Raw genomic sequence first — 26,084 nt, 5'->3', positions numbered from 1 at the left:
ACAGAAAGTATTAAAAATTAAAATTTCCTGACTATTCTCACTGTTTGGAGGACCCCCATTTATTTTAAATCCAGGTCTAAGGAAGTCCAGGCTAAATATTAACTGTAACAGTAAGTCACTACCTTAAAACAAAATACCTACAGCAACAATCAATGTTGGATTCTGTTTTGATGATGGTACAGTGTGTGTCTGTGTGTGTGTTTAGGGGGTGTATGTACTGAATATGAATGCTAGATATTAACTTACAGATTTTCATAACATTCATCATTAGACTTTAAAACAAATAATATACCATAAATACCATACTAAATAAATGCTAAAATGTTTGAAAACTGTCCAATCTAGACTTATTTCCGCAGTATAAAAAGATGAAAATAAAGTTAGATTTTCAAACTTTGCCCAATATCCAGACCAAGCAGATACTGTCAAGGTCTATAATACAACAAGAATCTAAAATATGAGCTTAATGACATGGACTAGAACTGAATAAAAGAAAAAAACTGCATGCCTATTTAATTTTTTTAAGAGCACATAATTTTAGTGATAATTTGAAATCAATTCAAGTTGATCAAATCATAACTTCTTAATAAAAAGCTTATGGAAAATTAACATTTCTTAAGAGGTAATTATAGTATATGGGGTAATTATGAAGAGTGTGATGAAAAACCATGGATTCTAGAGCCAGACTATCTGGATTCAAATTCTAGCTCTATTACTTACTAGTGTGGGACATCAGCCAAGTTACTTATCCTCTCTGGGACTTAATGTTGTCATCTTTAAAAATGAGTATAATAATAACATCTACCTCTTAGGGTATTATAAGGATAACGTTAGATAACACATGTAAATTGTTTAGAACTGCACCTGGCACATAATATGCTAAATGAGTATTAGCAATTTATTTTTTAAAGGAAAGAGAAAAAAAATAAAGGAAGCAGTCTCTACTCAATTTTCATCGATTTTCTAGATTAGATAGTAGCCTTTCCAGAGGGGGGCGGAAACTGTTAAACTATAAACAAAACCACTTATGTTTCACATAATTACTCATGTTAATAGTTTTTGAAATTTGACTAAAACACTGGTAAAGTACACAGAAAAAATTTTAAAATTTAACATCTTATATGGCCGGATAGGAAATTACTCTTAAGAACATAAGGCCTGTTCCAAAAGTGTACTGCTGAATGAAGTTAAATCAAATGTCATCAATCCCTGTGCCATTCCTGACTTTTGGTGAACCAAGCTTTGAATGGGAGCTGCAAGAAATGTTCTGAATAATTTGCTGAACTTTTGGTTTATTAGAAAAGCTGCCCAGTGCGTGCATGGCGCCCTCAGTTAAATTTCTAGTGAGCTGCTTCTTTGTCCCCTAAACATATCCTGGTGTTCACACTTCCTTCACAAATCTTCATTTCACATCACATTGTCCCCTGAAGAAGCTGTTGCAATGTGTGTGTGGTAACCTGGGCTTCCTTCTGCTACTCTGTTCTCTAAATACTGAGTAATTCCCTCCTTTCATTTGATCCACTGTCTGCCTGTCCTCTTAAAATATTCCTGTTCCTGACCTTTCCATGATATAAACCCAATAAATATTTAGTGTCTACTCCTACCCCTCTACCAAGACATATTTGAAAAGTCAGAGGTATGGGATTATTTACCAACAGTGATGAAATATTTATTGAACAAATGAAGTTTAGGGTATTATTGTGCTGTCATCAATAATTCATAAAGGGTAGTCCAAAAGCCAGGTCAAGGGGTGGCTCTGCCGTGCCCTCTTCCTAGGGAACCCATCCGAACCTCTCCACATCTTCACCTTCTTCTGAATGTTATAAACATTTAATTCATTTAATTCTACTTTCTAGGAATCTTGTCTGAGAACATTCTGAGAGTTTTACATCTTTATAGAAATATTTTAATTATATTTAATTAAAGATATACTTTTAACATACTAAAAGTTATGGCCCGCACAGCTTCACAAAAATGAAGATTATGTTTTGAGCATTCTGGGAAAATTACTGGAGTTCAGGACATCCTTCATTCCTTCCACAGATGTTTACCAAGTACTAAACTGGGCCAGACACTACTCTAGGTGCCAGACAGAGATACAGCTTGTGAAGAACACCGATGATGCACATCAGAAATGCAGGAGTAAAAATGGTATAACCCATAAGAGGCACTGTAAAGTACTAGTTTCTAGTATAATACGGCTACCTAAATCTCACATTCAAACTCTAGGGTCCTCAAAGGGTGGGTACTACCTTCTTTAGTCCATGTATGTGGCAACAAGTAAGCCCTTCTAAAAGAGGGATCATTTTCTAGATGATTTTTTTTTAAGATTTTTTACTTATTTATTGAGGGAGAGAGAGAATGGTAGAGAGAGAGCATGAGAGAGAAGAAGGTCAGAGGGAGAGACAGACTCCCTGCTGAGCAGGGAGCCCGATGCGGGACTTGATCCTGGGACTCCAGGATCATGACCTGAGCCGAAGGCAGTCGCTTAACCAACTGAGCCACCCAGGCACCCTCATTTTCTAGATGATTATAAAGATTTTCTTTCTTCAGATTGGAGCCAAAATAATGTTTGAGGAAGAGCTAAACTGGAATTTCAACTGTACTCCTTATGTATATTAGAATTAAATCTACCAAAATATTGGCTACCTTAAATCTCAAAAAATTGTCATTAAAAACATTCCCCTCTAATACAGCACCAAGCTCTAACAAATTATAATAATTTCATCTGTGGAAAACATTATGTGGGTTTCAAATTTTAAACATCCGATCACAACCATACAGACACATCAACATAGTGAGGAAATTCAGTGCAAGCTTCTCACTATCACTGAGGTAAAAAGGTCCTTAAATGTGACTAAAATTTTCTACCATTTCCCCAGAGAAGATTGTTCAAAGAAACTGCAATGAAGACAGGGGAAAAAAAAAACCCTCAAATGTCTTTAAGGTTCACTTTGTAGCCTTGGAAAAGCAATTAAAGCAAGATGAGTAACCCTTCTGTCCATTTTGCAACCAAGCAGGGCTAGTAAATTCTGGGATTAAATGCAATTTTAATGTAGAGTATAGGGAACTGTACCATTTTAGAGTGACTGGGAAACAATCATCGCAAAATAGAAGGACCAAGATACAACATCATTACTTAACCAGCTTTCAATGTTTACAAGCTATTGGTGGGAGAAGCATTTAGATCTCACACCATCCCCATCACCCTGCCAGCCACTAAAGGATGTCATTCAGCAACCACTGTTTTCAAATTCATCATCCCGGGTGTGTGTGTGTGTGTGTGTGTGTGTGTGTGTGTGTGTGTGTGTTCGTTCCAATGATCAGGGAGGTGTCTGTGTGTGTGTGTGTTCCAATGATCAGGGAGGTGTGTGTGTGTGTGTTCCAATGATCAGGGAGGTGTGTGTGTGTGTGTGTGTGTGTGTGTGTGTGTGTGTGTGTGTTCGTTCGTTCCAATGATCAGGGAGGTGTCTGTGTGTGTGTGTGTTCCAATGATCAGGGAGGTGTGTGTGTGTGTGTTCCAATGATCAGGGAGGTGTGTGTGTGTGTGTGTGTTCCAATGATCAGGGAGGCATATACTTGTAAATCTGCTGCTTCCACATCACTGAACTGCAAGTCTGCACTTCTACACAAGCAAAAGCAGTCTTCCCCTAAACCACAGGTCAACATCCGGGGAATCTGGTAACAAACTGGTGATACTTCATCAATCTCCTAGCCTTTCAAGTCACTCCATCAAGGAACCATCCCTGTTTTGCTGTTTTCCACCAGTTTGATCTTTGGTCTGCTGGGGTTGCTCCACAGAATCCTCAGGCTGTGTTCTTTCCTTTGCTTTTGGTTTGTTCACTGTGAGACAGCAAACAGGACTCTTCTCCTATCAGGTATCCAGCCCTCCTCTACCACACCTTCCAGTGCCCATGAGATCCAGTGGGACGTGCCAGCCTCAGTGGCAGGCTGCTTGCACCACATTCTCTTGGCCCTCCATCCTCTCCACAAGAGTTACTAAGCAACTCCTAGTGCCAGACACTGTGCTAGCAAGGACCTGCAAAAGTGAACCAGCAGAGTCGACCCAGTGGGGGATTTGGTGCTAAGAACAAGAGCAGCTTGAGTGACACAGCTCCTGGTTTGGTTCTACTGTAACAAACGAAACCGCTACACAGAGCCAAAGACTTTGATACCACACGTAACTAGATGCATTTGGTCAGTTGCATAAAAAGCTCTCAACAACCCTGGGGGCCCAGCCGCCCCTTCTATATAAACCATCCCATAGTCAATGCCTTCTGTCAATGCCTAGTGAACACAGCACAGGATCTGAGGCAGGAGACAAATTCCTGTTATCAGTTTTGTAACAAACCGGCTGAGGTTTTCATCTGTCAAATGGGCCTCACGTCACTATCCCTTGGCTGTGTCAAAAGACAATGGAAGGTATGAAATTCAATACGTGACAAGATACGTGAAATGTCAAAAAGCCATAAACTGTGTAGAGGCATCATCAAGGGGAGTAAAATTTTAGGCACACATCTCTTATCAAAGACTACTCAACAACCAGAAGCTCAACAGAGCATCTACTGTACAGTGCTGGACATGACACGCCCTCAATGGTCTCATTACAGCTTCTGACCTCTCCGTGATTAGCAGCAAGAAAGGATCATGCCCCAAGAAGAAAAACACATTTCTGCATAATTGCCCAAGTTAAATGTGCTACTCTCGCTCTGCCTGACAAATCATTCCCTGCTTATTACTTTCTATAATTTAATATATATAAGTGCTTTACTGGCAAGCTTCTCGAAAGAATAAATAATACTTAATGATTGCCTACAGTTTAATTAACTCCTGATTGAACTTCTCATGGATTGCTATAAACACTAAATTATATCCTTCCTCAAAGCTGCCATGGATGGAGATCCAGTTTCAAGCTGTAGCTCTGCTACCTAAACAGTTTTGAAATTTCAGCAAATCCGTAATATCGGACACAGAGGTGAGAGAATCAACCTTAATGCCTAGTTATAAAGTATGTTATTTTATAGAGCAAGGACGAGGTCTTAATTAAATAAGACAGAAAATGTGCAAATGTCCAAAGACCTCATTTACATTATGGCAATCGTTAAGCATCACAGGATCTCAGGCAGTCATATTAGCACAAACTCTGTGTGTTACCACAAGGCTTCAAGTTTCTGCTCTGGCTTCTCATCTTAGCTGCTGTTTTCAGTCTGCACAATGTTGCAAATAAATTTTCCTTTTGGCATGGCTCAGCTGTCAGGCACCTCTGTTCTATAATGAACCCATGAATTACATCTCCCTGCTCTGACATCTCTGGTCTCACACATCAAAATATTGTTCTTCAATTGTAATTTACAACTTAATTTAAATGTCCCTTTTACTGTGACCTTTTTAGATCAAATGGCATTGCATCTGGCAGTTTCTCCTACCCCAAAGCATCCTTTTGCAATTATAGCCATTATAATAACTGTAGAAAAAGCCTATCTGAGTTAGACTACATCCATGCTAAATATTAAATAATTGCAATCCATCAAGAACAATATTAGATTTAAAAGTCTTTTACTCTGTGAAACATGTTTATTTGCAAGAAACTGCCAAAATAGCTTAGAAAGGAAATAAAAAGTGGGATTTGGAAGAGATGTTAAAATTCTTTGCAAAGTTTTAATTACTTCAACCATTAACATAAACGAAAAAGCTCTTGAAGAAATCTAAGACAAAACTTAAAAAAAATTTCTCATAATCCATAATTTATGGATGTCAATATATTTTCATTCATACCTCCATCACCACTGAGCTAATCAAGCTCAAAATATGATAAATATATGCATTAAAAAACTAGAATTGAAATTACAGGCACAATATTTATTTTTGTTTATCCAGTGTCACTCCAAATGATGCTATTTAAGCACCAGAAAGGATAACTTTGTCTAAATGTTCTTATGGGAGCATATTTTAAAGATAACAGCAAAGAGGCAGAACGTAGCTGCTTCAAGTAGGGCTGAGGGGCAGATCTGGTTTATTTTCAGAAGGAAAACACACAGTTGCTGAACCAACCCTCCCTGCAACACTCTCGACATTAACTACAACGTCTCAGGAACTAGGCCAGCCCCTGGAGTCACAGAGAGAAAGGAGGGGTGGCCAAAGTTTGCTAAGCATTGCCTGGGTGAGGCGCTGTATTAGATCTTTCTGACTTCATCATTCCTCACACTATCATTTGTAGTAAGGGTACTAAAAATGAGGAAGCAAAACTAAGAGGTTTGTTATGTTGCTCAAGGCTACTTCCACTGCAGCGAGCTGAACATAAACCCATGTTCAGGAGGAGCTCTAAGAGTCCCTGCCCCAATGCCTGTTCTGGAGCGGCTTAGGACTGGCTGGTGGTCTGGTGGCAACTGTGGGCTCACAAACTCCAGCTTCAGAGACACAATAAGCACACTGTCTTTTCTTCATTTGAGGGTGGGCTAGGTAGACAGGAGGAGGGAACCAGCAGCTCAGAGAAGAGGAAACACACACACATAAAGAAAATAATGAAATAAATGCTACCATAAAAACATACAGAGTGTCAGTGAACACTGACTCTGCCTAGAAAAACCAAGATGAATTAACAGAGCTGGTTTTGGAAATCAGTAATCAGTGCAATATGATTGATAACCTTGCCTATACTTGAAGAGCAACAACCAAATTAAAAACATTCTAGGATATTTGCAAATGACATATCAGATAAAGGGCTAGTATCCAAGATCTATAAAGAACTTATCAAACTCAACACCCAAAACCAAATAATCCAGTCAAGAAATGGGCAGAAGACATGAACAGACATTTCTCCAAAGAAGACATACAAATGGCCAATAGACACATGAAAAACTGCTCCACATCACTTGGCATCAGAGAAATACAAATCAAAACCACAATGAGATACCACCTCACACCAGTCAGAATGGCTAAAATTAACAAGACAGGAAACAACAAATGTTGGTGAGGATGCGGAGAAAGGGGAACCCTCTTACACTGTTGATGGGAATGCAAGCTGGTACAGCCACTCTGGAAAACAGTATGGAGGTTCCTCAGGAAGTTAAAAATAGAGCTACCCTATGATCCAGCAAATGCACTACTAGCTATTTACCCAAAAGATACCAACATAGTGATCCGAAGGGGCACCTGCACCCCAACATTCATAGCAGCAATGTCCATAATAGCCAAACTGTGGAAAGAACCGAGATGTCTATCGACAGATGAATAGATACAGAAGATGTGAGTTTTATATATATATAATGGAATATTACTCAGCCATCAGAAAGGATGAATACCATTTACATCGACATGGACAGAACTGGAGGGTATTATGCTGAGCGAAGTAAGTCAATCAGAGAAAGACAATTATCATATGGTTTCACTCATATATGGAATATAAGAAACAGGGTAGAGGATCATAGGGAAGAGAGGGAAAACTGAATTGGAAGTCATCAGAGAGGGAGAAAAACCATGAGAGACTCTTAACTACAGGAAACAAACTGAAGGTTGCTGGAGGGGAGGTGGATGGGGGGATGGGGTAACTGGGTAATGGGCATTGAGGGTACATGATGTGATGAGCACTGGGTGTTATACACACCTGATAAATTATTGAACACTACATCTGAAACTAATGATGTACTATACATTGGCTAATTGAATTTAAATAAAAATAAAAACGTTCTAGGAGCCAGTAAAAATAGGCAGTAATATGTCTAGGTAAGATCTCACAACCGAATTTCCTGTGGCTGATACAACACTGCCATATTTCTCACTCATAATTATTTCCCACATAATAACGTCTCTAGAAATTAGTGGGTCTCCATCCCCTGGCTAGGGTGTTTTTGAAAGTATTCAAAACCCACAGAACAGGAGCCTCAATCAGCAAGCTGATTAGAAAGTAGGCATCAAATATTGGCATCAAACGAGATCAGTGAACTATTTTAAAAATACAAAACAAAACAAACTCTGGATGTTTTGACCTTTTCTGACCATCCAGCTATTTTGAGGCTCTAATCTGACAGTCTTCATAAACACCTGGAAAGAAGAACCTGCAGAGGTCCTGGGACCAACAATGAACATGTGGGAGTTCTGCAGAGATGAAGCCCAAACAGGAAAGGGTTCCGAGCTCTGCCACTAGCTGTGTTGATAACAGGCAAATTCTCTCTCTAAACCACAGTTTTCTCAGCTGCAGAAAGAGAAAATACAGAACCTATTTTGGAGAACAGTTTAGGATGAAAAGATACATGGTAATCATTGAGCAGGATTCCTGGAGCATAGGAAATGTTCCATCAAGGACAGGGGACTAAAAGAGGGTCAGGACTGAGCAACCTTCATGGGGAAACAGCACTAGTGCTAAGGAAAGCAAACAAGCTTCAGAGCACCACAGGAATGAAGTTTACCTGCAGTACTTACAAGACAGGAAGAAATGTGGGACTGAGAAGGGAAACCGAGAACCTGGTGACCTGCTGGGAACCGAGTGAAAATCTGAGTCTGGGAACTAGGAAATTGAGGAGAGAGTTAGCAACTGTACTGGGAAGAGGAGGAGCCTGAGCCAAGAGGTATGGGGTGCCTCTCCTCTGCACAGCAAGCAGCCTCTAAGCTTCCTCACCTGCAGCAGAGGGGCTAAAGTAGGTCATTTTCGGAATTTCAAAGTTTTTAACATTTCTTCTCTTTACAGAGATTTCTTTTAAGGTGAAATACTAAAGGATACTATTTTTTAATAAATAAATGGTAATATTAATACATTTAGTTAGAAAAATAGTGAAATAAACAATATAGCCAAACTGCCCAGGCCAAACCCTGCTACAGAGGCTGTACTGACACCCACTGATTAGCATTGTAATTTTCAGGTTTCTATGAAAACTGGAATAGTTTATGCCACAGGTTTTTAAAGACTGACTGATCTGAGAGAGAGAGAGAGAGAGAGAGAGAGAGAGAGAGAGAGCGAGAGAGCGAGAGAGCATGCAAGAGTGAGTGGGGGCAGGGGCAGAGGAAGAGGGAAAGAATCTCAAGCAGACTCTTCGCAGAGCATGGAGCCTGACCCAGGGCTCAATCCTATAACCTGAGCTGAAATCAAGAGCCAGATACTTAACCGACTGAGCCACCCAGGCACCCCTATGCCACAGGTTTTTAAATATAATTACAGATAATCATCTATATAGCTAACATGTATATAAAACCTCACTTCCTAGAAACAAAATCTTTCCTCCTGCTTTTTGTGTGAGAGTCCAAGCAAAGGACATAGAGAAAGCAAGCGTGTCCTGAATCGAAGCTATGAGCCCTGTGTTCCTGAGGGAAGGCTGACTCCTTAGGACTGAGCACAACCAATCCCCTAATGATAAGACGCAGCTTAAAGATACAGAATGAGTAGAACTCTGGCCACAGAGAGAAAAACTACTGGTAGATGCATGAATCTAAATTGTTTATGCTGCTTTTGTGAATGATCACAAGTGGAAATGGTTCAGGGCAACAAGTGGAAATTAAAACACTTTTTCATTTACTCCTGAGCATCCTCACAGACGTGACTACAGAAAAACAATACGTAAGGCTCTAACCTAGAGGGTGACAGAAAAAAACATATTCTATCTATCTCATGGAGATGTAGGCACTAGTGAACCCATTCATAAAAGCTAAAGTGACCTAGAAAGTATATGTGAAAGGCCGGCTATGAGTCAATTTTATCCAGATTCCTTCAGAAAGTTAATTTAAGAAAATAAATAAAAACAAAAACCTCAAGACCAGGGGTGTCTGGCTGGCTCAGTCAGAAGACCATGTGACTCTTGATCTCAGGGCTGCGAGTTCAAACCCCACGTTGGGCACTGAGATTACTTAAAAAACAAAAACAAAAACAGCCCCTCAAGAGCAGGTGCAAAGTATTAAGTGAAAACCATTTACAGAAACTGCTGTAAGTCCCACTACGTCAAGTACAGGTGCAGAAGTGACCACCCCCAATCTGAAGCTCAGAAACCTTCACCTCAGTGCTTTCTGACAAGTAATTTTAAGGTTGTGTAAAAAACAATACACTTACTCTTTTTGATCACAATGATAACGTAACAGAGTAAGGAAAATCAAAGAGGCATACACTGAAGCATGTGTGACTCCAGAGTACGGAACGCTTCTGACCGACTGCTCTTTCATCTGGAAACCTCAGCCAAGAACAGAGCTAGTGACTAAGAAAGAAGCAAAAAGACTCCAGGCAGTCATAGTAGTGCTCTCAAGCAATGGCTCTGGAGAACCTAGAAGGCCCTCACTCTGGGCCTTAGAAGCCTAGCTTCTGAAATTCTGCTTTTTCCAGTCAAACAAAGGGTCTTAAAAGAACAGATGAGATTGTATGCTTTCAAAGCAGCAGTGCTAGAAGACAGCCTGACTGTGGAAGACCCCAAAACCCGCAATGTATTATGCACACCAATAGTCACATAGTCTAACAGCTGCACATGATTTTGTGTGATGGCCACATAATGACTTAGAAGTAGCAAGTAAAGGCAGACTTGATTTAAGAACACATGAAAAGGTATATAGCTCGTTTCTGGGTGGGGGGAAAAAAAGGAGTAAAATGAAGAGTAACGTTCCTAAAAATGCTTGGATAACTGGTACTCCAAAGTCCTGGGGTGAGCTGGAATACACAGCTCAACAACTACTGTGGACGGGGAGAAGGCAGACCAACCAGTAGGCAGGGCAGCAGGAAGGGCAAGGGCAGGCAGTCCCGTGCAGTCACCTTAGAAGCCCAGCAAGTGATTGGCCATGGGGGTGTGTCAGCCTCCTGGGTAAGAGAGCTGGCCAGGGCAACATAGTTTGTCAGAATCTGGCAGAGCTGGGCTCAGGGCAGGGCTGTAGGGCTAGACTAGAAACCAGAACAGAAGGCAGAAACTTAAAAGAGCAATAGCTTCAAGGGCAACTGTGTCAGCCACACAAGACCTTGCCCCAAAGGCTCCACAGGGGCCCAGCTCAGTGGCCCTGATGTAGAGCTGAAGAAGAAATACCCCCCAAATCACTGGTCAGAATATATCAGTTAATCTGATAGTTATTCATGACAATTCTATTACCTGAATATGTTCTTTGTAAAAGGAAAGCCAGATACACTGTACCATATACATACAAATACTGTACAATTTTGTAAATCAAATATCCTCAGATGTACAGAAATATCACAGCCCCTACTAGAAATATTTTTATACTCTCAGAATTGACGTAAAAATAATAAACTGTTACAAAAGAATTCTACATAAGTACTCTAATTTATTTCAGTGACATATGATAAGAGTAAAATCCAACTGTGGCAGGCTATAAAATGACCCCCAGAAGATATCCACATCAAAACTCTGGAACAGACGAGACCTTAATTGGAAAAAGGGTCTTTGCAGATAGGATGAAGTTAATGATTCTGAGAGGAGGAGATAATTCTAGATTATTCAACTGGGCTCTATGTCCGATGGACAAGCATCCCTATGAAAGAGAAGCAGTGGAAAAAGAACAGAAAAGATGCAGACCCACAGAGGGGAAGGCAGTGTGAAGACAAGCGGAAAAAGATGCAGCCACAAACGAAGGAATGCCAGCAGCCATGGGAAGCTGGAAGAGGAATGATTCTCCTGAGGAGCCAGAGGAAGCATGGCACAGCGGACATGCTGATTTCATACTCCCCGCCTCCAGCACTGGGAGAGTACGCACTTCTGTTGTTTTAAGCCAGCAAGTTTGTGGTGATTTGTTACATCATCCACAGGAAACTAATACATCAACTTTCAAAGTTTGGGGGTAAAAAAGTGATCTAGGAGAGCTATAAAACAGTATCCCCAAGTATATTTCAAAACTAGTATAAGAAATATACATACTAGCTCAAATATAAACTTTAGTATTCTGTAGCATATTTTAGAACTAATGGTAACATATGAGCCCTGTTAAAACTCAGGGGCTTACTTTGTTCTAAGATTAAATACTTACTTAGATTATCAACACTTTTAACAAATGCCCTCCCACAAAGGCTTCCTAAAGAACAGGAACTGAATAATGTTTATTACTGAATAAATAAATGAATGAATGATTTTACTAAAGCTTCTTCTTAAATGTAAAAAAGCCAAGGGCTTTTATCCTGATTTGCTAAATACTTACTGTATTAATATTAATGCTTAATATAAGTTCATAGATGGGTAAAATTATGATTGATGTTAACTGGACATTTTTCAAAACCCCATGTAATTCTCAAAACATTTACCATGGAAGAAAGAAATCACTTGAGAAAGAAGTTTCTTAAATTTTTAAAGGAACTTTCTAAATTTGCCAAACACAAGGAAAAGCCAAGTCAATTCCCCAGCCCCTGCTGAGTGCCTAGAAGAAAGGATGGAGATACACCAAGAGGCTAGAGCATGGATTTCTTTTTTTATTATTTATTTATTTAAGTACGTTCCATGCCCACCCTGGACCCCACTGCGGGGCTCAAACTCATGACCCTGAGATCAAGATCTGAGCTGAGACCAAGAGTTGGACACTCAATGGACTGAGCCACCCAGGTGCCCCAAGCATGAAGCATGAAGGATTTCTAATGGGCTGAAGAGCAAAGCCGCAAAACGGCAGATTCATGGATATTTCAAGAGGACTGCTATAAGGCACTGGCCTCAATTCTATTCTTTAAGTTTAAATTATTATGTATATAAATATATATGAGAGGGTGTGCTTATTAATCTGTAGGTGATATTCATACTTAAAGAATTGTTATGAAGATTAAGGGGCGCCTGGGTCGCTCAGTCGGATACACAGCCAGCTCTTTATTTCGGTCCAGGTGATGATCTCAGGGTCCTGAGATCGAGCCCCGCATTGGGCCCTGCACCCAGTGGGGAGTCTGCTAGAAATTCTCTCTCCCTCTCCCTCTTCCCCTCCCTCTGCTCACTCTTACTCTCTCTAAAATAAATACATCTTTAAAAAAAAATTTGTTATGAAGACTAAATGAATTCATTCATAAAGATGCACTTACACTTTCATGTAGCATGTAAGTACTCAATCAACACATTTTAATTTTGTTGTTATTAATACTGCCTTTGTTACTAATGACATCAGGCAGCTAATAGTTGATATCCAATAGAATGAAAACAGTGATAAGCGTAAGGACCTGTGCCTGGTTCAAAATTCAGTCAAAATGCTGAGGGTGGGAGAGAAATGGCTTAGCTAAGGCCAGTATACAGAGAGAAATAAAATGAAACAAGACAAAAACACAAGACAAAAAAAAATGTGTCGAGCACACACTCATAAAAGCTTAGATTGCATTAGGAAGATGAGGTTTTAGGAAAACTAAAGTGGTATTTCTTTGTCACCTTACGCTGATCAGATCTGGGGAATGTTGCTTCAGTGAAGGTGCCACATTTTTAAAAACATACAAAGCTAACCAGAAGAAGAAATAAAATGGTTATAATACATAAAATGGCTAACAGGATTACACCATGAACAAAACTCAAAAATGTTACCCTCAGTGTAAAGAAGCCAGTCACAAAAGGCCATATACTATATGATCCCATGTGTAGGAAATGTCCAGAACAGGCAAATCCATAGAGCTGGAAGGCAGACTAGTAATTACCAAGGATGGGGAAGGGGGAAACGGAAGGGTGACTACTAATGGGTACAGGGTTCTTTCTGGAATAACAAAACATTATACAATTGACTGTGGTGACGCTGCACAAAGGTGGCAATATAATAAAAGCCATTAAATGGGACACTTTAAATGGGTGAAATATATGAATTATATCTCAATAAAGCTATTCCAGAAAAAAGAAGAAAAATGAGAAAAGAGAAAAAAGAAAAGAAATGGCTAAAGATACTTGAGAGTGGGGCGCCTGGGTGGCTCAGTCGTTGGGCGTCTGCCTTCGGCTCGGGTCATGATCTCAGGGTCCTGGGGTCGAGTCCCGCATCGGGCTCCCTGCTCCGCAGGAAGCCTGCTTCTCCCTCTCCCACTCCCCCTGCTTGTGTTCCTGCTCTCGCTGTCTCTCTCTCTCTGTCAGATAAATAAATAAAATCTTTAAAAAAAAAAAAAAAAGAAAAAAGAAACTTGAGAGTGATTCATGTGGAAAAGCCAAGCAGGGCCACAATCATGAAGACCTGCATCAGGAGCATGACAAATGATAAACACTTAGAGTGATACTTTTCTGTTAAAATTATCAAAAACAGGGGCATCTGGGTGGCTCAGTCCCTTAAGCATCCGCCTTCAGCTCAGGTCATGATCTCGGGGTCCTGGGATCAAGCCTCAAGTCAGGCTCCCTGATCAGCGGGGAGTCTGCTTCTCCCTCTCCCTCTGCCCCCTCTCCCCACTTGTGCTCTCTGAAATAAATAAAATCTTAAAAAAAAAACCCTATCAAATACAAAATCACTGCTGCAATAAGTCATAAAGGTACCATTACCAGAGGTTAACATAAGTGGCCTTTTATCTCCCCATCCACGCCTGAGAAACTTAGAGAATGCTCTCTGTTGTATTTATTAGTAAAAGAACAGAAGCAGAGCATAATGTTCAAATTTTTTTTTTTTAATTTTATTTATTTGACAGAGAGAGACACAGCGAAAGAGGGAACACAAGCAGGGGGAGTGGGAGAGGGAGAAGCAGGCTTCCCGCTGAGCAGGGAGCCCGACGCGGGGCTTGATCCCAGGACCCTGAGATCATGACCTGAGCCGAAGGCAGACGCTTAACGACTGAGTTACCCAGGCGCACCCATAATGTTCAATTTTGACTAAAGTTACAGATCACCTACAAAGGAACAAAATATCAAAGCATTAAATTTAAAAAGTCATCTTCATCCAAATGAGACGAAAAGAATAAATCATGTAATCTGTCAAAGTGTTGTGCCTGGAACTTTTGGGTTTTTTTGTTTTGGTTTTTCAGATTTTATTTTATTTTTTTAAAGAAAGACAGAGAGAGAGAGAATTCGAGAATGGGGAGAGGGGCGGAGGGGGAGGGGGAGGGAAAGGGGTGGAATCTCAAGCACACTCCGCACTGAGTGTGGAGCCCAAGCGGGGCTCGATCTCAGGACCCTGAGACCATGATCTGAGCCAAAACCAAGAGCTGGACACTCAACCAACTGAGCCACCCAAGTGCCCCTGCTTGAAACTTTTGAACAAAGTGAATTTATGAAGTTCTCAGCCCAAAGGGAGCCACAATGATAAATTTCTAAACACTTAAACGTTTAATTTTCAAAACCAAAGTTCAAAATGTTTCTAATTGGTCAAAGTACAATAAATAAAACCTCAACTTTATATATTATGCTGATAATCACTGAAAAGGCCTTGGTTATACTAGAAAACCACTGCATCCTCAATTATGCTATAATTAACAATGTAATATGCTGTAGACTCCAATATCTTGATATAATATAAATAAAATACTAGCAGAGGTGCTTGCCAAGGCCGATTTACACAGGGTGCTATTCTGAAATTTATTGCATTTCTATAACAAGGAATCACACAGCCATATAAACTTTTCCCATTTCTCTTTTCAACAACAAATCAAAATCTTAGAGAAAAAAAACCCATCAATTCCTGCTATTTAATACTGACTAATCTGAATGGGGAATGGTAAAAAGAATTTAAGTAAGGGGGCACCTGGGTAGCTCAGCGGGTTAAGCATCTGCCTTCAGCTCAGGTCATGATCCCAGGGTCCTGGGTCCTGGGATCGAGCCCCACATCAGGCTCCCTGCTCACCGGACAGCCTGCTTCTCCCTCTCCCTCTACTCCCCTTCCCCCAACTTGTGCATGCGCATGTGTGCTTTCCCTCTCTCTCTTTCTCTAATAAATAAATACCTTATAATACCAAGTTCTGGGTGATCGAATGTGATCTGGGCTTGAACCTGATTTATTTATTCAATCATTCAACAAATACTTAGTGCCTCTCTACTAGGTACTAGGCATCGGGCTGAGGCTCAGAAAACAAAGATAAATTAATACCCAAAGGTTACCAAATAGTAATATTTATATATCAGAGATAAAAAAAACTATTAAGCTTTTGGCAGTCTTGCATCCTTTGTTGAAGGAGATGTGGGTGTGCATAAATAAGTAAGCAAACAAATATATACTCTCTAGAATATGTAAAAAGCTTAATCCAAATGTCTAAAAGCCATCCATATTTCAAGGAATAAAACTGTCCAGACAGAAGTGAAATCTTTGCTGCCTGATTATAAATTTTACTTATATATAGTGAGCATATATATGTTTAGTGTTAGTGAGAGAAAGTAAACATAAAACTGCAAATAAGTTCTGAGAAAGAGAAGCCAAAAGAATTTGAATTTTATTAGGAAATAGGAAAGATACCTAAGCCCACAGAATGAAATCCAGTATCAACTTAGTAAAAAAAAAAGTCAGCATGATATTTTCTAAAAAACCATAGTCTCAAACTATAGGACTCTGTTTCTTTTTTTTTTTTTTTTAAGATTTTATTTATTTATTTGACAGAGAGAGAGAGACAGTGAGAGAGGGAACACAAGCAGGGGGAGTGGGAGAGGGAGAAGGAAGCCCCCTGCCAAGCAAGGAGCCCAATGCAGGGCTCGATCCCAGGACCCTGGGATCATGACCTGAGCCGAAGGCAGATGCCCAACAACTGAGCCATGCAGGCGCCCCGGACTCTGTTAGTTTCTGAGCATAACTATAAAGATGGATTTTGTAAAAGGCCAAATAATTGCAAGCACTAAAGATGGCTGAATCCCATTAGAATATAGGCCATCTCCATGTTTTTTTTTTTTAAAGATTTTATTTATTTCTTTGATAGATAGAGAGAGAGAGCACAAGCAGGAGGAGCTGCAGGCAGAGGGAGAAGGACTCGATCCCAGGACCCTGAGATCATTACCCGAGCTGAAGGCAAACGCTTAACCGACTAAGCCACCCAGGTGCTCCAGGTCATCTCTATGTTATATAGCATTATGTTTACAAATTATACGTAAACCAAAAGTACACAGACAAACCTCACAGAAACTGTACATGAAGAAACACATACCTGAACAGTACACAAAGACACATTTCTAAAATCTTGTAGAGGAAGCACCACTACTTTGTCATATTATAACATAAAATTACAAATAGAATAATTTTACATTAATAGGTGTGTTCACAATTTAAAGTAGTAAAATACAACATATCTTTGCCAACATACATTAAGGAGTACACTCCCATCACTAAGAACACCCTCCTCTTCCAACAAGAGAGGCCAACACGTTTATCACATCATCTTCCTCTACATCAATACAAGTTTTTTGTTTTTTGGTTTTTTTACTTATGAAGTAAAAAGATAAATACATTTTTAACATAAATGATACAACTGTGTCCCTAACCATTCTGCAAGTTCACCACTGGACCAGACACAGTAAGTCATGTGGCCATGAAAATAAGATACATCAACTGCTACTGTATTTCTCCAACAACAGCTATGCTATTAAGAATGTACACATGTGGCTCAAGTGTTATATAACCGGAGGACCATCTACATTGGATTAAAATGGACTAAAGACTCCAAACAGGGATGCCTGGGTGGCTCAGTCGGTTAGGCGTCTGCCTTTGGCTCAAGTCATGATTCCAAAGTCCTGGGATCAAGTCCCGCATCAGGCTCCCTATGGGAGCCTGCTTTTCCCTCTGTCTTTAGCTCCTCCTGCTTGTGCTCTCTCTCTCTCTCATAAAGATGAAAAAAAAAAAAAAAAAAGACTCCAAACAAAAGGCAGAGCTTGCCAGACTAGATTAAAAAGTCAGAAACAACTAAAGAACTAAAGGACACAAGAGATGTTCTTTAAATACAAACAAAAAGCAAGATTCAAAGAAGCTGGAAGAAGATGTATCATGTGAACAAGCATAAGAAAGCTAGAGTAGTTATGTTAATATCAAACAACACAGAGTTCAAGACAAAGAGAGGGTCATTCCAAAAAGGTAAAAGAGCTAATATACAGATAAAGGTAAATAGTATGTGCATGTGCCTAATGATATAACTGCCAAATATATGAAGCAAAAGCAAACAAAACCAAAAGGGGAAATACCCAAATCCACAATCACAGTTGAAGACTTTAATACAACTCTCTCAGCAACTGAAAATACTAGATAAAAAAAATTAGTAGGACATAGAAGATCTAAGAAATAACCACCACTTTAAGGAAACCAACAATTACATAATAGTGCACTCAGTAATTGCTGAATATAAACTCATTACAAGTGCACATGGAATATTCAGCAAGATAAACCACATGTTGAGCCAAGAAACAAATCTCAATAGATTTAAAAAAATTGAAATCTTACTGGGTATCTCTGACCACAAAAGAACTAAATCAAAAATCAGTATCATTTCAAAACAAAAGGGTGGGGGAGGGAGAGAGAGTGTACACAAGAGAGATCTCAACTATCTGGTAATTAAGCAAATTAATACTAAACATAGGTAAAAGAAATTTCAAAAAAATTTTTTGATATTTTTAACATGATGATAATGAAAGAAAAGCAAATCAAAATTTGTGATAAAATCAATTATCTAAGCTCCTACTTTTGGAAGGTAGGAAGAAAATGATCAAATTAACCCAAAATAAATAGAAAAAAATAATAAAAATAAGATTGGAGATCAATGAGATAGAAAACAGAAAATCAGGGGCACCTGGGTAGCTCAGTCAGTTAAGCATCTGACTCCTGGTTTTCACTCAGGTCATGATCTCAGGGTTGTGATTGTGATTTCGAGCCCCAAGTCGGGCTCTGTGCTCAGCGCAGAGTCTGCTTAAAACTGTCTCTCCCTCTCCCTCTGCCCCTCCCCTTTGTGCGTGTAAGCACACACATACATGTTCTCTCTCTAATTCTTAAAAAAAAATAATAAAAAAGAAAAAAAATCAATGAAACCAAATGTTAGCTATCTGAAATAATCAATAATGTTTACAAACCTCTACTTAGACTGATTGAGAGGACACAAATCACCAATATTAGGAATAAAAGAAGGGTCAAAATTACAAATCCTATAGATGTTAAAAAAGTAACACAGGATAATTTGACATTTTTACCAAAAATTTGATAACCTGGATTAAATGGACAAAAAGTTTAAAATCACAGATCAGCAAATTACCAAAATTGACCCATGAAGAAATATAAATAGGTCTATGTCTATTTGTAATTTTAAACTTTCCATTAAAAAAATATTTAGTTCCAGATGGCATCACTGTAAAATCTATCAAATATTTAACAACGCACACACACACACACACACACACACACACACACACACACACACAGACACCAATCCTTTACAAACTCTTTTTTAAGATTTATTTATTTACAGGGTGCCTGAGTAGCTCAGGTGGTTAAGCATCTGCCTTCAGCTCAGGTCATGATCCCACAGTTCTGGGATCAAGCCCTGCACTGGGCTCCCTGCTCAGCGGGAAGTCTGCTTCTCCCTCTCCCTCTGTCACTGCCCCTTCCCACTGTGTTCTCCCTCTCTCTCTTGCTCTCTCTCTCTCAAATAAAATCTTTTTTAAAAAACGATTTATTTACAAAGAAAGACTACAGCTCAAGATCCCTTGTAAATACAAATGTAAAAGTTCTTAAAAAAATATAAGCATATTGAATCCAACAGTACATAATGACTAAGTAGAATTTATCCTAGGAATGCATACTTGTTTTAACATTTGAAATTAATCAACATAATTCACCAAATTAACAAAATACAGTATAACAAGCATATGATCATCTCATTAGTTACACAAAAAAACCAGCATCTGACAAAATTAAATGCCCATTCATGATAAAAAACAAACTTTGATATAAAGGAGAACATTCTCAACTTGATTAACAACAACTACCCTACGCTGCACCTATTAGTGAATGGCTAAATGTGTTCTCCCTAAAATGAGAAATAAGACAAAGATGTCCACTCTCATTGTTTCTATTCAACACTGTACTACAGGTCCAAGCAAGTGCAATGAAGTACGAGAAAGACACAAAATGCATAAACCAGAAAGAAAGAGGTAAAACTGTCTTTATTTGCAGGTGATATGATTGTGTACACACAAATCCTAAGAAACCAACCAGAAAGCTACTGGAAATTAACAGGAAGAACAGGCACAAGTCAGCACATTAAAACTGTTCCTATTTCTATCCTATCAATGAATTATTTAGAAACTGAAATTAAAAATATAATTTTAGGGGTGCCAGGGTGACTCAGTCAGGTCATGAGCAACATTTGTTGAAAACAAACTTTTCTCATTTACTTTGGCTCTGGTCATGATCTCAGGGTCCTGGGATCAGACCCTGTGTTGGGCTCCCCACTCAGCAGGGAATCTGCTTGTCCCTCTGCCCCCATCCCTGCTCATGCCCCTCTCTCTCTCAAATAATCTTTTTAAAAAATAAAAAATAAAAATTTTATTAACAACCGAAACTTCAAACAGTTCAAACAGTAATTACTTAGGGATAAGTTTAACAAAATATGTGTACGACCTGTACACTGAAAACTATAAAATCTTACTTAAAAAAAATTAGTGAGACCTCTTTTAAAAATGAAGGTATGTGGGGTGCCTGGTGGGCTCAGCTGGTGGATGGTACAACTCTTGATCTTGGGGTTGTGAATTTGAGCCCCACGCTGGATGTAGAGTTTTTTGTTTTGTTTTTTTTAAAGAAAGGGAAAGAGGGGACACGGTGTGCAGAGAAAGAGGCAGAGAGAGAATCTTAAGCAAGTTCCACACCCAGCACAGAGCCCAAGAGCAGGACTCGATTTCATGACCCTGAGACCTGAGCGGAAATCAAGAGTCAAACACTTAACTGACTAAGCCACCCAGGTGCCCTGAGATTACTTAAATAAAAAATTTTTTAAAAATGAAGATATGTTTCATGTTCTGGATTCGATATTGTTAAGATGTCAACCAATTCTTCCTAACTTGATCAACAGACTCTATGCAATCCCAATGAAAATACCATCAAGCCTTTTTAAAAACAGAAATGGCAAGCTGATTCTAAAATTTATATGGAAATGCAAATGACCTAAAATAACCAAAACAATCTTTAAAAACTAGTAAAAAGTAGGAAGACTTACACTACCTGAGTTCCAATAAAGCTACAGTATTCAAGGGGCACCTGGGTGGCTCAGATGATTGAGCATCAGACTCCTGATTTTGGCTCAGGTCATGATCTCAGGGTTGAGAGATAGGGAGCCTGGCGGGGAGCCTGCTTGTCATTCTCCCTCTCCCTCGGCCCCTCCTCCAACCCCTCCCACCAGTGGCCCTCAGGCACAGGCTCTCGTGCTTGCTCACTCTCTCAAAAACAACAGCAAAGCTACAATACTCAAAATCCTGAGGTACTGGTGAAAAGACAGATATTACATTAGTGAAACAGAAGAGAATCCAGAAAAAGACTCAAACTGCTATATGCTTATATGGCAGTTGATGTTCAATAAAGGCATCAAGGCAAGGAAATGAGAAAAGTCTGTTTTCAACAAATGTTGCTCCGACAACTGGCACCTGTGTAGAAAAGAATGAACTTCCACCCATATCTCACATCACATACAAAATTAATTTGAAAAGAATCACAGACCTGAAGGCAAGAACTAAAACATCAAGAAAGCACAGAAACGATCCATGTTATCATGGGGTGATCAAAGAAACTCTCACAAAAGGAAAATGATACACTGGACTTTAGGAAAATTAAACATTTTGCTCTCTAAAAGACACCGTTACAGAAAAACAGAGGAAATATTTGTAAATACATGTATCAAAGATATTGCATCTGCAATATAAAAACAACTCTTACAACTAAATAATTATACTGAAACAATTCCATTTTTAAAATTGGGCAAAAGATACTTTACAAAAGAAGACATACAAATGAGCAATAAGACATGAAAAGATGCTCAATATGACAGGGATTTCAAATTAAAACCTCACTGAATGAGATACAGACAGACATCATTAGTAATGTCAAATGCTGAGGAATCTTTACCAACAAATCTCAATGGGATATCACTACACACCCATTAAAATCACTAAAATGAAAAAGACTGACAACATGAAGTCTTGTTGAGGATGCTGAAGCACTGAAATTCTAACATACTACTGATGGGAATGTAAAATGGTATGGCCACTTGGAAACATGTTTGACAGTTTCTTAAAAAGCTACCTGCATACATACAATCCTGCCATTTCACTCCTTAGGTGTATTTACCCAAGAGCAATGATAATACACATCAACACAAAGACTGAGTAACAATGTTCATAACACCTTTACTATAATTGCCAAAAGCCTGGAAACAACACAAGTGTCCATCACCAGGTGAATGGATAAAATACTGTGAATATCCATACGTGAGAATATTACTCAGCATTAAAAAAGGACTATTGATAATGCAACAGCAGAAATCTATCTCAAAATTATTACACTGAAAAAAGCCAGACCCAAAAGATTACGTAAGATATTCCATTCATACAACATTCTAGAAAATGCAAACCAATCCATGATGTGAGAAAACATATCAATGGTTGTCTGAGGCTAGAAGCAGCAAGGGATTATAAAAGTTCATGAGGAAACTGTGGGGAATTTGGAAATATTTTGTATTTTGATCATTGTAGTAGTTTATTGGTATATACATCTGAAAAAAACCATCAAACTGTATATACTTTAAATCAGAGCAGCTTATTATACATAAAGTATACCCCATATGTTGTTTTAAAACTTACACACTAAAAATCTCATTTGTGAATAATGAAAAAGAAACTGAGTCAAAACGAGCAATGTAGAAGAGCTTCTATTTAAAAATTGGTATTAAGAATTAACAACTCAAAAATTTCTATTCGAGATGGCAGTTTTAAAGATCAAACTATTTATTTAAATGCATTTAAATTTAAACAGTCCTACTCAGATTGTTAAACACTATAATGTGGCTGTACTGTAGAATTTCATACACTTTAAATTTCTGTACTGTTGTGAGAAACAGGAAATAGACACAGGTTTATTATAAACTGAGAAATGCCTAAAACCTTGTTTTGACTCTAAGAAAAAAAATAAATAGTTCTCACATGACAATGTATTTATCTTTTAAATTTATTACTTAACACAGCTTGAAACCATCATTACTCCAAGGAAGTTGAAATAAACATTAACTTCTTATAAGATTTTTCAATTCACTTCCCTTTTCATTAAAGAAAGTACCTACAACTCAAACTCTGTAAGCCAGTAAAACAATGAAGTAGAAAAATTAAAACAGCCACTAAACTTTTCCATTCATCACAAAATGTACACACAACTCAGTCCTTTGGTGGCTAAACGCACTTGGATTGCATAACCCAAGCAAGACACTTGAGCCATCTTGGACACGCCTAGACAGGAAAATTTCAAATGATGGGAAGGCAGCTTCACAGAAATAAAAACTCATAAAACCAAAAGCCCTCTGGCAATGCTTAAGAAAACTTCAGAAGGAACTTGCTACAAAGGACCATGGGCAAAAATAGCCCAAATTATTTCTGTATAGAAGTATGTTCTACAGAATCCTTAGAGGGGTTGAAATAAAGAGAACAAATCAGATCAATTCAGTAAAGTGCCAAAAATAGATATTTAATTAAATACGGCAACATCTTTATTATTTAAAAATTCAACTGATCAGCATGGTCGTGAAGGGGAAATTTTTTCATAAAGCTTTTATGCAAAAAACTCCACAGAAGACAAGCCCGTATCAAAGAGTTACTCTGAATAAACACACACTTTTTAGGGTATTTTGAATTCACAGACATTCACACCACTCATACCATTCCCACTGTCTGCAGATTCACCGATCTGAGTCTCTGATTCCTCATCAATAAAATACTCTCACAGGCCCCTTCTGGCTCAATAATGTATACTCCGAATAAAGACCCTTTATAAAAACAAAAACTCTAAGTATGGAAGAGACGAGAAAGTAAAAGAAATAAGTGTATGGGAATGTAAAAAATCATCCAGTTATTTTAGCACACGGCCCAATCTCAGCAAGATCACTCAGTCTCTAACACATAAGAGACTATTGTCATGTAATACTCAGGAAACACAACTAGACCAGGAATGCAAATCAGCCATATCCACATGCCTCCCTGAAAGCAAGCTGGAGTAGAAAAGTCCCTAAATTGGGAATCTGGGTTATTTTCTATCCTCCATCATGAACTTTTTGGATTGTTGGCATTCAACAATCATCTGGCCTTTCTGAGCCTTAGATTATTATCTATTTAGAGACTGAACAGATGATCTCAAAAGTCCCTTCCAACTACAGTGACCTCTCAAGAAAAATGAAAAACAAAAAGAGTGCTTAAATTACATTTAGTTAGTCATTAGGAGTTGCTGAGCCTTGTGCTCAGTATCCTATGTAAATATATATAACTTTATTAGTACATCAGTAATGCATAGAAACCCATTATTACTTCATCAGATTTGATGGTTTCACATTAGTAACCACACAGAGAAGAATTATTTCAAGAAACTTTAGAATACATTAATTTTCCTACACAGACCTATAGGATATATTTTAATGTCAAAAAGGAATGTCCAAAAAAAGTAAACGGGTTTCAGTGATCATTCTATTTATAGCAATTTGAGTTTTGTTCTTCTGAGCTGCTGTGTGTGTTACAGGATTAGAGCAGATGAGTAATCCTGAAGGATGCCATACAACCAACTCAGTGCTGTTAGGCTCACTTGGTACATCTTACTTTATGTTTTTTTAAGGATTATTATTTTTAAAACTCAATTTTGTTGTATAATCATGTGAAATATTTACATGGCTCCAAAGCCACATCTATAAAAAAACTAATTTGTTCCAGGAAGTCTGGCTTCTCTATTCCTCCACACACTTTCAAATTCACAGTCTCAGAGACAGAAAAGAAGGCAAAAGGTATGGACGCTAGATTCACACCTTGAGTGTATGACCTTGGCTTGTGATTTAATCGCTCCAAACTTATTTCCTCACATCTACAATGGTGATAATAATAAAACTTACTTCAGAGGGACATTGTGAGAATTAAGTAAGATCATCTGTTAACAGTGGTTGGCTTTGTGGGATCTTGGTGAAGATCAACCACTACCATCAGGCTCTCATTTGAGGCTCAACACAATCCTGAGGTACAGACACAGATGAGGAAATGAACCTAGAGGCGCCACATCACTGGATCAAGGTTGTGGGGCCCAAAGCCAAGACCACAGCCCATCTTTCAATCCCAGCACTATACCACAGTACTCACTCCTAAGATTCCAGGCTCCTTCATGTTCCATACTCATCGCATACTCCCTACAGCTAGCACAAGGGATAAAGAACTTTGTTCCCACCCAGGACAACTTCAAAAGACTCACTGTATTCAGTGCATTGAGGGTAGTGTCATCCCGAGATGCTGCAACACAGCCATCTTCTGTGGAACCTCCATCACACATCCCTGCGAATGCTGCCATGCTCCTTGGAGGACAAAAAGGAAAAACATCAGCAAAGAAATTTTAACCCTCGGTTTTCAGAGTACATTTTCAGCCCAAACCAAATTCCATTACTACATGCATGATAAGCCAGAGTTCTCAGTCCTGTTTCTGCTTTTCTTAAAAAAATAAAATAAAATAAAATAAAAAACCGTTTTTAGGGGAACCTGGGTGGCCAGTTAGTTAAGCAGCCAACTCTTGATTTTAGCTCAGGTCATGATCTCAGGGTCTTGAGATTGAGCACAGGCTCCACACCGAGCACAGTGTCTGCTTGAGATTCTCTCTCTCCCCCTCTGCCCCTCCCCTCACTTGCATGCTCATGCACACTCTCTCTGAAATAAATAAATAAAATCTTAAAAAAAAATTTTTTAGGAGCACCTGCGTGGCTCAATTAGTTAAGCATCTGACTTTTTTTTTTTTTCTTATTTATTTGTCAGAGAGAACAAGCAGGGGGAGTGGCAGGCAGAGGGAGAAGCAGGCTTCCCTCCCCGACCAAGGAGCCCGATGCAGAACTCAATCCCAGGGCCCTGGGATCATGACCTGAGCCGAAGGCAGACGCTTAACCAACTGAGCCAACCCTAAGGATCTGACTCTTGATTTTGGTTCAGGTCATGATCTCAGGGTCTTGAGAGCTGGGTGTGGAGCCTGCTTAAGATTCTCTTTCTCAAAAAAATTTAAGATCCTCTACAGTTCACCCTTCACTC

The 26,084-nt window shown here is 38.9% G+C and overlaps 1 protein-coding gene across 5 annotated transcripts in view; it reads right to left on the bottom strand.

The window, feature by feature from the left end:
• The window catches only part of RERE (arginine-glutamic acid dipeptide repeats), a 411,621-nt gene that overhangs the window by 94,390 nt on the left and 291,147 nt on the right, over window positions 1-26,084 (bottom strand). For all 5 annotated transcript variants that reach the window (XM_028108513.2, XM_028108516.2, XM_028108514.2 and 2 more), the window contains one exon: window positions 25,267-25,366. In XM_028108513.2, the coding sequence (XP_027964314.2) occupies window positions 25,267-25,366 (100 nt within the window). The remainder of the gene's footprint in view (window positions 1-25,266; window positions 25,367-26,084) is intronic.

This window comes from Eumetopias jubatus, unplaced genomic scaffold (assembly GCF_037043125.1).
Source record: "Eumetopias jubatus isolate StellerSeaLion01/CBP00866 unplaced genomic scaffold, mEumJub1_p1.0 scaffold_4, whole genome shotgun sequence".
Taxonomy (NCBI): domain Eukaryota; kingdom Metazoa; phylum Chordata; class Mammalia; order Carnivora; family Otariidae; genus Eumetopias; species Eumetopias jubatus.
This window is presented reverse-complemented; position numbering and strand designations above follow the sequence as displayed.